The sequence below is a fragment of the Anas platyrhynchos genome, chromosome 2 (assembly GCF_047663525.1).
Source record: "Anas platyrhynchos isolate ZD024472 breed Pekin duck chromosome 2, IASCAAS_PekinDuck_T2T, whole genome shotgun sequence".
Taxonomy (NCBI): Eukaryota; Metazoa; Chordata; class Aves; order Anseriformes; family Anatidae; genus Anas; species Anas platyrhynchos.
Genome location: NC_092588.1, coordinates 52,716,381 through 52,731,922, shown reverse-complemented (window position 1 = coordinate 52,731,922; position 15,542 = coordinate 52,716,381). Strand labels below are relative to the sequence as shown.

Below are 15,542 nucleotides of genomic sequence, written 5' to 3'. Positions count from 1 at the left end.
CACCTGCGGCTGTCAGCTAGCTGCCTGCGTGCGGTTGGTGCATCAGGGTGATAACCATCAAAAAAAAATAACAACAAAACCAGATATTCACGTACATATTTCATAGAAACTTAGTAGCCTGCTCCCAAGTCCCCTGCTTCGGGTCTGCCTGCGCAAGCTTGTATAAACCCTGGCCTCCTGCTAAATAAGCATGCCACACTACAGCCAGCTCTAGCTTGAAAAACTGGTAGGAAAAAATTAAACACCATGAAGGGAACATGCATTAATCATCACGGTGGCGGCTAGCTCCAGATACGCGATTGACAAGGAGGACTTTTATGTACAGCCTGGTGCGTGGGTACAAAAAAAAAAAAAAATCAGAGCGGGATCTTTCCTGAAAAAGAAAAGTGTATTCAGGTCTGAATTTCAGGCGTCCACAAAGACTTTGTCAAGTTAATTAGATTGTCTTTTAAGTTACATCCCCTTCCAACTGTGAACACGGCCTCTGAACGAAGGGATTTTATCACACTACAAAGGTCCCATTCTGCCCTTGCGTTTTCTCTCATGCTGATCACAACAGCGTCCACGGCTTGAAAGATAAAGGTGCTTAGTTACACTTATTCATACTTTGCTTTTTCCCTCCATCCAAGGATTAATCTATGCTGCTTAAAAAGGACCCAATGGCAAAGGCCAAAGGTGATTGCAAATATCATTTCCACAGAAAGTTTTTTCTTTTCTTTTTCTTTTTAAGAAATGAGATGTTCTGTTTCATTTAGAATCACAGACAAATGCTCACTGAACGAGGAACACAGTCAGTGTCATTCTTTAAAATGTGTAATCTTTACCTGCCTACCGTAGGTCCCTTCTTCAGCACTACTTAACTTCCTTTAACCCATTATATTCTTCTTTTTGTTGGAAACTCTTTGATATGTTTTTCAGAAGCAAACAAAAAGCACAGTTTTTTAAGGAAAGCTCTCGTTTCTTACTGCCACAATTAAAAACACTTGGCCTACCCGCTCGACTAGATAAGCTAACGAAAGACCATACACCAGCGTTTCTGTGCATGCACATTTGGCGTTTTTAACTTCCTTTTCCGACAGATACTGGGAAAAAAAATAAAAAAAAGAAGATAAAATGACTTGCCTTCAGTACCTCGGGCTAGGTAAACACATTCCCATGCATCCCCCTACAAAACACTAGGTGTGCACAAATGGCGTGAGCATGGCACGACTAAGTCAGGAATGAATGAGTATTTAGTCTTGACCGGAGGAGGGAGAGTGCTACCAGCACTGCCTTTGCAAACTTCCTGCTGCAAGATTAACGGGGTTCATTATCGTTATTGTTATCTGTCCAAAACAAAACACCGCTTTGGTCATCGGGAGCGAGCTAACCATGAGTTCGGGGGGCCCAGACATCTGGCTGAGCCACTGTACCTGTAGGTCTTGTCCCCCTCCTTCTGGCATCCCTACCTGCTTGCTCTACTCATTGGTACCAGACCAGCCACAGAAAGTCTAACGGAGAGTCAGCCATCAAATTACATACCTACAGGAGCGCAGCAGGGCATTAGACTGTTGGTTCCTCTAGGAACAGACCTGCCCTTTAAGTACCTGCTGAAACATTTGTGTATTTTGGCTCACCCCAGTGCTGTTCGTCTTGATGTGGATTGTGAGGAGAAAAATAAGGCAATGGTGCTGAATGAGAATGGGAAGTGAAATGTGGCTCACACTTGGAGATGTGTTTGTTTTTTCATGGTGACAGAAGAAGACTACGTTTAAATAAAACCCCCAAAGCTCCAGATGATTTTTATGCTCTCTTGGATAAACAGCACTACCAGCCAAGTGGACCTGTTTATGAAATCATCCATTAAAAACAAACAAACAAACAAAAACCAAACCAAACAAACAAACTAAAAAAGAACAACAACAACAACAAAAAAAAAGATGTGGAAGTTCTTTCATGTGACATTTTGGAAGGCATATTTTTGATATTGCTCTGTTTGTAATCTGGTTACCAAAGTCAGTGATGGTTACAGTGCTTCCCTATTTTTTTCAGTAACACAACCTAGAACTCTTGCTATATGCAATAATATGAACCGTAAATGTGATTTATTTAATTTTAAGAATCAATATATAAGGCAGTTCCTTCCAACGATTGATCGTCTAATATGATTAAATGTAAAGCTTAACAAAGTACCACATTCCCATTATCCGATTCACAAAGACAGATTTGGTTTAAAAATATGCCTGAAACATATTACAGATAATATCCCAGATGATTATTATGTAAACATTGTCATTACAATGAAATTAATTTGATATGAGCTTCATTTCACATTTTTAACGTCAACGCTGTAACACAGAGGCCTATTTAATTTGTCCAGTATTTGTGCAGGGTTTTAAATGAAGCATACAAAATCTACAATGTTCTACCTTCTTGTCATGAGGATCCATCTGTTTCCAATTATTGGCCTTTAACTGATGAAGTTCATCAAATTTCATACTAATATTTTCTATGGACAACTGCAGCATATCCCAAAACCCTGCTAAATCCTGGGAGGTCGGCCGTGGATGTGCATTAGGATTCTGTACAACAGAAGAAGAAAAAAACAACAGTTGGGCTTTAGTACCTCTTAATGTAAAGCATTTGTGCAAATGGTTATGAATCTTGCTAGGAAAGCAGTTTCAGCAGAGAGAGCCATCAAGGAGACATGAGAGAGAAACCACAGCGAGTACTGACTGGGTTTTTATTTGCAAAGGGGCTGTGGCAGCATCAAGCCACTGTGCCCCCATGGGCTCATGGACACCACCAGTGGGTTCAAGGATGTCATCCTGATAACACTGAAATCAATTGCCAGCCTCCTCTTCACTTTGACGAGGAAGGATTCCCCGCAATATTGATGCTTGCAGGAACACTGGGACCTGTGAAAGTGTACTGTTGCTGTATGTACACATAGTGATGGACAGATGCACAAACACTTCTCCCACACAATCTGAATCTAAAGGCTACAAAAAGACACCATTTCAGGTAAAACCACTTGTCATACTCCTCAGGCCTTTTTTTTTTTTTAATTTTATTTTTTTTTACAAGAATAATCTCTGCAGGATGAAAAGCTCTGAAGAAAACACGTAGAAGCACAGCAATCTATTTTTTTTTTTCAGGCTCATTTTTGGGAAGAGTGATATGCCAGACACACTGCTGGCCCGCAGCTGGTGGGCCCTGGACCTTGAGAGAGGCAGGACAGCCATGGTACCTCTCTCTCTGCACCATACACATCAGCTGCATCATGCTGGATGTGCCATGCAGGGCTTGCAAGTGGGCACAGTTCATCTTCACCTTCAAGCTCACGGGCCTCAAGAGGAATCCTTATTGCCCAGTGAGCCCAATGTAGTGAGGCTCCTAGCTCTGGAAAGTTTGCATGCGCAGTAGGCATATGTGAAGTGTATAAATACATAAATTATTATTAGCCTCCTGAACGTTGTTTTACTTGGTTCAAGTGTCACTTTATGCTTAGGTTTTCTTCTTCACCTCAGGAACAACAAAACTGAGAATATCCTAAGTTTTGCTTCAGATACTTCTATTTGTGATTTTCACCTCAACACTGACAAGTGATTTTGGTAGCATGGTTATACCACTGAAGTAGCAACTGTAGAAAACTGAAGTATATATTTTCAGATGCATAAGGAGAATAGAGATTATATCTGCATTCTTAGTTTTTCAGAGTTTGGGCAGGTTGCTCATTGTTGGCTTTACAGAAACGCACAACCACTTTTTTTTTTCCTATTAAGAATCAGAAGGCTTACTCAAAAAGAAATTATTTCTGTTACATTCACTCACTGCAGGCAGATTTAGGTTTGGGTATGGATTTTCAAGAGTGCATTAAATGGAGAAGACAGCCACCTCATTGTGCTGAGTACCGCAGGGTTTGCTTTCCCTGTTTTGTGATGACAGAGCATAACACTTAGTGATTTCTGTGCTTCTAGGAATTTATACCAAAACTGGGAATTAAATGTATCTATTGTGCAGGATTGTTAATTAAAGAGTTGAAAAACTTTTGGAAGTGCTGCTGTTTTATGGACTACTGTTTTAGATACATGGTATGAAATATTTATCATCAGGAATATCATTGTGATACCACCACTACTAATGGCATGAAAATAGCAAATACTACCAATAATAGCAGTAGCATATACCAGTTGCATACAGTAATAATTATTATAACATGCTGGCTCTTTGCCCTTTTAGCACTTGGGAAAATTACTTTTATCTCTTTTGCTGTTGAGGTGTTGGAGTACCAGCCACCAATCTTCAAGGCCTGATTTCCTGGTATTTCTGTCTCGCTGAATAGAGGCAGCATTGGGATTATGTGAGACTTCTGGTCCACCCTGAAAGACCCCGAGATGGCACCCAAGCATCTCCATGCCCACAACAACCTGAACTCAGGGGTGAAGGGACAGATCTAGCAGCAGAACTTCAGTGATATCTCACCCAAAGCTTTTTGCCTTTCTTTGTTTTAAAGGATCTTAAACTATTAGCAAAACTCATGCCGACTCCACTGAGTTTGATGGTGTCACTCCCCAATTCATACCAATTCCTTTAGTGGGAGAAGTTGTAGACCCTGCTAGTCAGAAAAGGTCTAGTTCAGGTGATTGTCTTCAGAGACAGTTCCTCTGGCAATAAGAGTTACACAACAGTATTTATCAGCAAAGTTACATACCAGGTTTTCTTCGCAAAGTTCTCTGAACTGGTAAAATTTCTGGGCCATAAGGAGCTGGGCACTGCCCACCGCAGTTCGGATTTTCCCTAGAACTGAGAGAAAAAAGAGGCGTAAGTCATGGTGTTCTCCTTGCTGCAGCCAACCAAAAGCCTACAAAATGAGAAGAGAAAGCTGTGCAGGAACCAGCACTAGGTTTCCTAAAGAGTGTTGTCTCTCAGACATGGGTTATTGGCAAGATGACAATGCTGATGGCAGAACTGCACTAGGCCAAAGCAGGCTGCAAGGGCTCTCAGGTCAGCCTGCACTGGCAAAATATTAATCTGTTGGTACAGCTGCCTTTCATTCTTCAATGAAACAACTTCCAGCTGGCACAGAGCACTTTCATGGCAGTACAGGTGTGACTGATCAAAAGCTTTTGCACCCTGCGTAGAAAGCACACAAGATATTGCACCTCCAGACAACACCGGGACACAGGCTCAGGCTGTGAACACAAACACGGCTTCCTGCACCATGGCATTCAGCTTTCCAAAACTGTCATCAAGCACACAGTTTGGAAAACACTGCTTCTACCAGCATCTCTGCCATCTCGTGCAGCAACGTGACGCCTTGTTTCCAGGTTTAACTGCGTGTTGCTTGATGTGAGCCCTGGAAAGGGATTGAGGAATTGAGGATTGTAATACACACAGATAAATCTCATCCAGACCCTTTGAGTGTTTTTTTTTTTTTTTTTTTTTTTTTTTTTTTCCCCATGGGCAGTATTAGAAGTGGCTTCTGCTGTTGAATGCGGGTACCCAGACACTCTTCAGGGAGCACTCACACCCTGGCCTCTCCTCCTCGCTGGTCCTAGCCTGTCTCTTGCACTGTCTGGAGCAGCTCTATACAGAGGGTGGGTTAGTGGTGGTCTCCTCCCTTTCCCTGCCAGCTGAAATAACTTTCTATCTCCCAATTCTTTGGTTAAAAAGATATTTAAATTTTCACATAATTTAATTAAAAATAAAATAAAACAAACAAAGAAACAACAAACCACTTCAGTGAAAACCATGAATGGCAACCATTGTGTCACCATTTTCACCACTTCTGCTCACAGATCCTTGCAGTACCCGCTGCCCCAGACATCAGATAAGTACAGCAGCTTTTCCATGACAATTCCACAGTGGTGATGGAGGGACAGGAAATACAGAGACCTGAAGTGGGCTGGTCAGGGTGAGTGAGTTGCTGGCAGAGCTTGAAGAGTTACTAGTCCTAAACTCCCACTCTTTGCATCATCCCATCCCTTAGGCACAGTCACTTTTTGTGTAAAATCTATCACAAAGGTGTCAGAGCTCCACTGGAAAATACTGCTGAGTATTTTGATGGAAAGGAAAGGAAAGGAAAGGAAAGGAAAGGAAAGGAAAGGAAAGGAAAGGAAAGGAAAGGAAAGGAAAGGAAAGGAAAGGAAAGGAAAGGAAAGGAAAGGAAAGGAAAGGAAGGGAAGGGAAGGGAAGGGAAGGGAAGGGAAGGGAAAGGAAAGGAAAGGAAAGGAAAGGAAAGGAAAGGAAAGGAAAGGAAAGGAAAGGAAAGGAAAGGAAAGGAAAGGAAAGGAAAGGAAAGGAAAGGAAAGGAAAGGAAAGGAAAGGAAAGGAAAGGAAAGGAAAGGAAAGGAAAGGAAAGGAAAGGAAGGGAAGGGAAAGGAAGGGAAAGGAAAGGAAGGGAAAGGAAGGGAAAGGAAAGGAAAGGAAAGGAAAGGAAAGGAAAGGAAAGGAAAGGAAAGGAAAGGAAAGGAAAGGAAAGGAAAGGAAAGGAAAGGAAAGGAAAGGAAAGGAAAGGAAAGGAAAGGAAAGGAAAGGAAAGGAAAGGAAAGGAAAGGAAGGGAAAGGAAGGGAAGGGAAAGGAAGGGAAAGGAAAGGAAGGGAAAGGAAAAAAGAAAGAAAGAGAAAAGAAGAAAGAAAGAAAGAAAGAAAAGAAAAGAAAAGAAAAGAAAAGAAAAGAAAAGAAAAGAAAGAAAGAAAAGAAAAGAAAAGAAAAGAAAAGAAAAGAAAAGAAAAGAAAAGAAAAGAAAAGAAAAGAAGGAAAAAAATAGAAAAAGAAAAAAAAAAAAAAGAAAAAAAGCCCTTCTTTTTTGGGGTCTTGCAGTCCTGTGACCAGCTGCAACACGTGTTCGCATTGTGTGACCAGAATGCGGCCGTGCAAGGCTTGGTAAGAGAAAGGCATCTCCTAGGGATTTGCTCACGAATCACACGCTAAGCAAGCTGGCACAAACACCCACCGCGAAGCGAAACCAGACGCACAGTAGTGGGAAATCTGTGCTCTGCTCCTTAAGGGCAAATGGCTTTTCCGTCAGCAGCCTTAAAGCTCACTCCTCAAGGAAAAGTGGGATGTGGAGTTCATTTATACACTAGACATACAAAGGAAAGAAAAAAAAAAAGTGTGTGTGTGGGGGAAGGAGAGAGTCTTTTCACATTTTTGGGGGAGCTATAGGAAAGAGCTCTGTGAACACACACAGAGCCCAGACTTTCATTTTGTTCCCAGAACTCAGCTCAGCGCTGCCAGGAAATCGCCGTGAGCTGGAAGATCCACCAAGCAGAATATTTTCAGCATATTGCGCAGGGAGTTTTGCACACAACTCTCATTATTGTTAGCAAGGCTTGCGTGTCTAATTCTATGCGCACAGTACTGAAAATGGACCCCTTGGTGTGTCTAGTCATTTATGCAACCCAATATGCAAACCACTCAACTGAAAGGGCTCTTCAATAGTAGGAGGAGCTTCTCCGCGAGCTTTCATGTGGTTCCCATTGTTATGAAAACTCTTCCCACTGAGTATATTTGGGAACAGCTGCCTCATCTGGAGCTCGGCCACTCTGACGCTTCCCAAGACTTGGGAAGGGGAGAAAAACAGTCTCTCAGCTTCTCGGGAGGGGAAAACAGATGAGACAGGATCCTCCTGGAAAGCTGCGCTAACTGAGCGGCGGTCACATCTGAGCACCAGCAGATTTAAACACACCTTGCTGGCAGTGGATGGGAGCATGCCCCTTCCTCTGGGGGGAGAAGAGCTTAATATTCAGAGATCTCAGCAGAGGGAGAAGGAAGTCCTTGTCCTTGGCTGCCTAGCGACTGGCTATTTGCCGAAAAACCATCATCCCAGCTGACTGTGGGATGCATGCTGATGCTGTTCCCTATTGTTGCCACTTCTGCTGTAGCCGCGGCTGTATCTAGTCAAGTGTCACTGATTCCTCGCCCCTCCAGAGCAAGCAGTCTGTTAATGTGCAACCAGTCAACAACCAACTCCGTCACGGAAGTTAGGAGAAAAAAAAAAGGAGAGGGGGGGGGAGGGGGACAAAGCATGCGAAAGACTGAAAGGAATCTCTCCAGAAGGCACAAAGCCTTATCAATAGCCACAGCTCTGTTTCCAGACGCGTGTTGCTTTTAGTGTTTGGAGGCAGAGTGCCCAGTTTTCTTACTCAGTCAAAACCTCCAGTGCCAAAGAGAAAGGCCAAGGTGTAGTAAAATAAAAAGTCGAAACAGCCTGACACTTTCTTAGCAGAAAATCCTGAGAGGTTTTAAGCCATACGCTGAAAAAGTAAATGGAATTGCAAAATTCCATCCAAAATGCATCAGAAAAGAACCAGAGAGAGCAAGGGGAACAGCACAAATACATATAAACATTCAAATCGATGTTTTCAGCTAATAGGACACCAACAAAATACATAAAACCAAGTAACAGCAAAGAATACCAACCCATCAAGATGAAATCATAACAGATTTAAACACCTATATAATGTTATTCATGCCTGCTTTCTTTTCCAAACAGGGTTATCCCGCACACTCAGCACCGTCGGATCTGAATGCCTTCCAGTAATGCATGAAGCAATGTTATTAACATCCATCATATGCTTTGCTGTCACCCCGTCCCCAGGGGGAGAAGCGTGTACCGCAGTGTTTTTGTTTTCACAGTCTGATTTTTATTTATTTATTTATTATTTTTTTTGCTTTGCTTTGACCTCTCTTCCTTGTAAATCCACTTATCTCCTGTAATGACTTTTAAGAAATAGACAGTCATGTCTATTTTGGAAGAACTGCTTTTTTTTTTTTACAGCTGTTTTGATCCAATTCAGTTCATCTGGAGTGCCTCCTCGCTATTATTGCTGCAGACCAGAGGCCACAGAAAGTGATTCTGGGATAGACATATGCTGGGGAATTTCCTCGTGTCCCTTAGCCCCTAGTCTGTTGCCTTTTTAAAACATAATGAAGTATAAACTTAGTATGTGCTGTTCAAGCAGTACGTGGTTGCTTCTCTTAGTTCTAAAAATTGCATGGGACCTACTGTGGGATGGTATTGTTATAAGTATCCGCCCTAAGTTTTCATGGGAAAAGAAATGAAAAGGATTTAAAATGCAAGCAAAGAACTGGTGATACCGTCACCTGCCCCACCTTGGAAGGAGACTTTATAGGTCACAAGGAAAACAAAAATGCAGGAAAACAACGAAAACCAAGCAAACCGAAGTGATGTGAAAAGTCATCACGTAGGAGCCAGGGGAGTTGTGGAGGAATGACCACCTTTCTGGGTCTTAAAGCACCAACCAATCTCTTTGCATTTCAACTTTGCCACCATGCCCTGGGGGCCTAAGGAGCGAGGAAGGAGGCAGGCAGGGCTGTGGCTGGCAGGTGCCCCTGGTGGGACAACACCTGGCTGGCCGCAGGGCGAGGACCAAGTGTCAGGAGCAGTGGCAGGGGTGGCAGGCACCCGGGCTGACATTTGCCTTGCAGATGTTAGCTGCGCACTGTGCATATGAAGCAACCCTGCCATAGAGCTGTCACAATCCATTTCCCGGCCAGGATGGACCAGCGTTTTAGCCTATTCATCCCGACAGAGCTACATTTAAATAACGCCAAGCATGACAAAAGCCAGGAAATTCAGAGTTAAGGCTACTGCTCAGGTTTTAAGCCCAGCTATTAAGGAGAAAACAGCCAAATGGAGCAAACTTTGGAGCAGGCAGTCCTTGCTTTGAGTCATATTTACTTATGGGAGTGATCTCATTGAAATTAATAGGGCTGTCTGCATGAGTAAATGCTATTCACTGGGAGTAAAGCAGTTTCCATGTGCCCTCCGACTTACTTGGCTTCTATTAGCACACTTCACGTTTTTTCCCTAGCTACGTCGTTTCACTGCTTGTGGATTTCTTTTTTCTCTGCCAGCCTTTGGACGCCGGCAGGGCTGCCGGCCCGGAGCTGGCTTTCCTTGGAGAAACGCCGGTGTGTGGAGAAGTCCCTTCCAGGGAGAAGTGAACATGGGAGCAGGAGGAGGAGGGCGGATAGGGTGTGTGACCAAAGGTGGGCAGCCAGGGGCTGTAGGTCGGGCTGGTGGCTGTCCCTGCATGAGGCTGCTGTGACCCAGGATGTCCTGCTACCACCCTGGGGATGCAGTCAAAACAAAACAAAGCAGCAGGAAGCACCCAGACCGTATCATTTGCTAGAACTGGCCGAATTTACAGACTCCAGTCTGAAGGTTTTCACAGATTTGGAGCCAAGCTCTGCTTGCAGGCTAGTCCAGAGGAGTACAACCTACACACAAGGCAGTGAGCGACATGTCTTGTCAGAGCCTTGCTTTTCCATTTCAGGTGTTTCTTCACCAGCCTGCCTCTCCTTGCCACTAAACCCACACCATGGCATACTTGTGGTGAATCAGGCCCGCTGTTTGCTTTCGATGGTTATCTCAGCACGGGAGTTACATTACAGCACTGCACGGAAGGGAAGCGTGCCTGCCAGTGCTCACAGCTCGCCTGCCGGCTCTGTCGGAGACCCGAATGCCCCACACAAATCCCAAACAACAGAAGGAATCCAGCAAAAGCCAGGCCAAGCTGTGGGGTTACGCCGCTGTGAAATAAAGAGGTCAGCTGCTGCCTGCTAGCAGCGCTGCGAGGCGAGCCAGACCTGTTGCTGCTAATGCTGAATCCGTATGCATTAATTGCTGGGGAGGCTGAAGCAAAAAGTTGTCAACGCCAGCAGCCAGGCTCTGACTGAACTGAACGGCATTTCGCTGGGCAGAGGTGGGCGGAGAGAGTGGAGGGGAAAGAGAACAAAACAAAACAAAACAAAAGGCAAATGCTTGATTTCACTTGAGGCCTGATCCAAAGCTTCAATCAATTCTTATAGTGTGTTTAGCCTCACATCTGTAATTAACTAATTAATTTATTTTTTTAATGAGAGCACTGGATTTTGCAGCCAACACCCCTATACCAATAAAATACACAGAAGCCTTATCAGGTACCCTAGCCTGAAGTGTGAGTGCTCTTCACCTGCCTGTTACACACACTACAGTTTTATCAGAAAATGATTTCAGATAAGACCAGAATATACCAGACAATAAATAATTCAGGGTGCGGGGGGAGCCGTATTTCTCCCTATATTGGCATTTCAGCGGGCAGCCACCGCCCCGCAGCTTGTTTTTATACACAGCACCAGACTCCATTCCTGGCTCGAAGCGTTCGGGCCCATCTGGCAGATTCGTTCCCAGCTAGATAATACCCCACGTCTCCCCGTAACACACCAGCTACTGTCAAGCAGCAGCGAGCCGGCTCCCCCGGACAGCTGTTTCGCACAAGGGCCGCATTGTCTGCAGGCAGCGCGGATCGCTTTACGGGGAGCGCCGGGGGAGAGAGCCCTCCGTCAGCTGCCACGGCATCCAGAAAGCCTCGCTCGTCGCACGCTGACATTATTTGGTTATCTGGCCAAACACGCGCTGCGGATGGCGGGTCGAAACAAAGGATGCGCTCCCTGCCCCGGTTGTGTTTCATCAGCTACACCGAACCGCACGCACCTCTTCTCTCCCCCTCTTCAAAGTTTGTAGATGTATAAAAAAGGCGTAATTTGGGGCTGGGTTTGTAACAACCAAGCTTTTGTTTCTGGCGCTGCCAAGCGGGCTGCGTGGCCCCACCATATGCTTCTCCTTGGCACCAGGTAGAGCGGGACGTGCCGAGCCCTGCGGGAGGCAGCTGCCCCGTGCCGGAGTGGCCAGCAGCATCACGCCAGGATCAGTGACTCGGCAGGGGCTGAGCAACGTAGGCGACCCTTTTTCTCCTCCTGCTTACAGGAGAAGTGCTGGGCAGAAAACTCCAGAGGGGGAACATCCCGCAGGACACGTATCGTGTGTGCTATGAGGGGCATTGGTAAGAGCCAGCCCAGCTATGCCTTTATCTCCCTCACAACAGACTTCTCTCACTGACGGTTAAAAGAGCTTTCAAACGATCATATATCAAAGGGAGAAACTTCTGCACACAGACATACACTTTCTGCATGTATCAGCCCTGTAAAATCCACGTCCTTTGCCTAAAGTGAATAGCTCCTTCAGTGGACAAGTAAAATATGTAGGCCTTTCCACTATTCATTGTGGCAAAGAGAAAGCCAGTGGGTTTTGTGGCTTGGACTTCCAAATGTTTTGTCATTTCCTATTTTGTTATGTGCTCACGCATCAGTGTCAATCTAAATTCTCTTAGTTCATGGCTTTATTTCTCACATAGTAACAGAAGAAAACCTTTGCATTCTGGTACATGTTCAATGAGATTTTTGAATGTATTTATAATGTAAATTAAAAATGAGATTAAAATACTCTAAAACTTGGGGAATCTGGTTGTACTTTGAAGGTTAATCCTTCTGTATTTTCCCCCAGAGGAAATAGCTAACCTATTATATAATAGAAATTTTGTAGAAACAGAAAAACTGAATGTACATGTTAATGTAAATGCTAAGGTTATCTCATACTTTCCATTAGAAGTCAATTTCCAGTTGCTTAGAGTAATGTCTAACTATTTAAATCAAACTTCTCTATGGTTATTTCCTACACTAGGTCAAATGGAAAGTTCCAGCAGAAATGGATTATCCATTACTAATTATTTAAAACCTACATTTTTTTGTCAGTGTTGATTCCTTTCCTTTCACAAATCAAAACCTTCACACCTCAAAAGAATTACAGATGAATTTGAATTTTGGTAGAAGGAATCCTGGAGCTGAAGTTGTAGGAGCTCCAGTTGTAGGAGTTTTAGGAGTTTGGTAGGACTTTATTTTGGGGTTGTAAAAGTGGTATTTGCTATATCCAAGAAAATACACTTAGGTCTCCCAGAATTATAAAATAATGAAATCTTAATATTCAGGTGCTCATTAGTGATTTCTAGAAGCTCCCTCTGAGAATTTGAGAAAGCTTCATTCACAAGGGGCATGCTACTCAGCCCACAGATTTACCATGTCCAAAAATTGATGGCTAGCAATAATACTGCTCCTTGTAATGGAAATAAATGGAAAAAAAGATATGTTTTTACTGGAGGAAAAAATGCTGGACAGGGAGCCACTTGTTTACCTCTTCTTCCCTAATTAGTGTGAATATATAAGGCATAAGCTACCCGAGTCTACTTACTAGTGAAGGTTTACTAGACAGGAAAGTGTCATTCCCACTACTTTATGGGTGGGGTAATATGTCTTGTAGCGGTGACAACTAAGATGTAGGTTGCATGAGTGTGTGCATTTATCACAGAATATGGAGAGCTTTTTTTACCAGGAGGGTCAAACAGGATTGAAAACTGCAAGAGACATGAGGGGAGACAACAACTTAGAAGCAAAACTTGTAATTTGTTTCAGCTGGGAGATGCATATGAAGGCTCTGATGCAAATTACTTTCTAAAAAGGCAGTGAAAATATGAATTTAATGAAAAGGAACCAGAATCTGTTAAATTATACTCTAAGGTTGTGAGAAGTGATTTCAAATGGAAGAGTTACGAAACATCAATACTGCAAGATCCCTATCCAGGATCTCCTAATTATCCATTAAAGTATGCAATACTAAAAGCTACTATCTCTTGAGTTTCAGAAGTGCTGAGCATTTGCATTCCCTGTCAACTTTAATACACATTATTGTATACATGCATACAGTCCTTTAGAGAATCACGACCATAGCTTCATTAGCTAAGTAAGACAGGGCATGATACAGAATTCACAGGAGTCAGATTGGCCTATATTAAATACTTTTCTTCTAGTTGCAATATTATTGCAGTCAGTTACTTACTGTCCTCAGGTAAGTTGTTTTCCCGTTCTTCTCTCTCCATCTGTTGGCACCAGCCCTCCATACGATCTCTCTCTGCCTGAAGTAGCTTCAGAAACCAGTGGCCATCTCGTGGGCACACTGACCTTTGAACAGCCTCCAGAGGATCTTCAGTGATAGAGTCAATCCAGGGGTCAGGAGGAGGTAAAATGGATGGATCAAAATCTGTGTCAAAGTCATCATCCACTGCACATGCATGGTAATGGTTTCCTGACCCTTGTATGCTAACGGTAGAGGTGCTTGCATCTCGGGAAAATTGTCTTGACATTTGTCCAGAACACATATTGTCCTCTTGAGGGTCGATTATTTCAAAGTTCTCATGGAAATCCAGGTCTGCTTGCACGGCTGTTGTTACACTATTAGATCGTGTAAACCTGCGAAAGCTTTGGAGGGCACAAACACAACATGTTTAGCAAGCTTTGGCTAGGTGGCATGAGATAAGTTAGGTAAGAAAGGACCTATTACGATTCTGCCTCTCCTCCTAAGAATAGCAGTCATGGCTCTCATTGCTACATTCTGGTTTTTCTTGAAATGATCAGCATAGACTTCTTTTCTCATTGCAAGCCAACAAACATCTCTCTCTTTTGCATGCAAGCTCACTGCTTACTGAGGCAAGCACGCCTAATTGTGTCATTTAACAAAGCCAGAGGCTAGCCCAGGAGATAGCTAATAGTGTTGGTGGCTCAGGATTTTAGGTCACCAATTCATGGAAGGTTAAAAGGGCCTGATTTGAAGCAGTGGCTGCTCTTTCAACTTCTAAAACTCACCCCTCTTTGAAGTACACCTGAACTCACAAGTCATATTTCAAAAATCATTCACATGAGATTGACAAGAAAATAAAATCAATGAGTCCGCTATCTAATATCATACATTACATTTATAAAGAAGGTAAGTTTTAGCCCAGCTAAGTATTTTGTATTGCTTATTCATAACCGCTCATCGTAATTATGTACTTGCTAATTTCCTGCTTCTGCAAATACCAGTGCCAGCTCTCAGTTCTAGCACCCATTCCCAGTGTTAAGACCTTTTATTTTCCATATTCAACCCCTGGTCTCAAAACAGGCTCTTTTCCACAAAAGTTAACTTTCTCAGTTACTGTCCATGTTACCCTCATCATGACAGCTGCTACCCTGTAGATAGCTTCCTTTCATCTTGCATTACTTCCATATGTTGGAGCCTTTGAGGGCAGACAGCAAAACCCTGTGAGATTGCAGGAAAGCCCAGAAGGGTGAAGGCATAAGCATGGGAAAGAGAAGGTTTGGAGGTTTGTGTTTGAGTGTTTTTTTTTTTCTTTAAGTAAGTAGCACCCCAAATTCTGCAGTCCAAGGAATCTGAGGTGGCGAGGCAGATAGAGAAGGAGCAGAGGGATGTATGAGGAGTAAAAGACACATAATGCAGTGTAGGGGGTGGCAAGTGAGAGCAAGTATGACAGGCAGTAAATTGTGAAGGGATTGAGTGGAAAAGATGCTGGCAAATAATTTTAGATAGTCAGTGTAGCTCTAGAAACTGATATGCTGAGGAACACAAGAAAAATTCAAGTGAGGCAGGTATCTGTCTTGCCCCATGATGGAAGGAGATAAAGAAGGTAAAACCATAAAAGTAATTAACATAGATGTTACTTAAATCAATGATATTTAAAATTAACGTAGTTTTGAATTGAATGGGGACAGATTCCCAACCCTTTTTACTAATCCAGGATGCCACCACACTCAGGCAGCTGATAATGCAGTCTGAATTTATTCACAATCTCACATTTACTCTTGAAACTAGTGTTAGGACCCATTT

General features: G+C 43.3%; 1 protein-coding gene across 10 annotated transcripts in view; it reads right to left on the bottom strand.

Moving 5' to 3' along the window:
* The window catches only part of DLGAP1 (DLG associated protein 1), a 410,173-nt gene that overhangs the window by 4,276 nt on the left and 390,355 nt on the right, over positions 1-15,542 (bottom strand). For 8 of the 10 annotated variants that reach the window (XM_072034762.1, XM_027452003.3, XM_013094643.5 and 5 more), the window contains 3 exons: positions 13,722-14,140; positions 4,694-4,785; positions 2,409-2,561 (listed from right to left, as the gene is read on the bottom strand). In XM_072034762.1, coding sequence (XP_071890863.1) covers positions 2,409-2,561; positions 4,694-4,785; positions 13,722-14,140 — 664 coding nt within the window. The other 2 variants (XM_038174624.2, XM_021268892.4) reach the window with 2 other exon arrangements.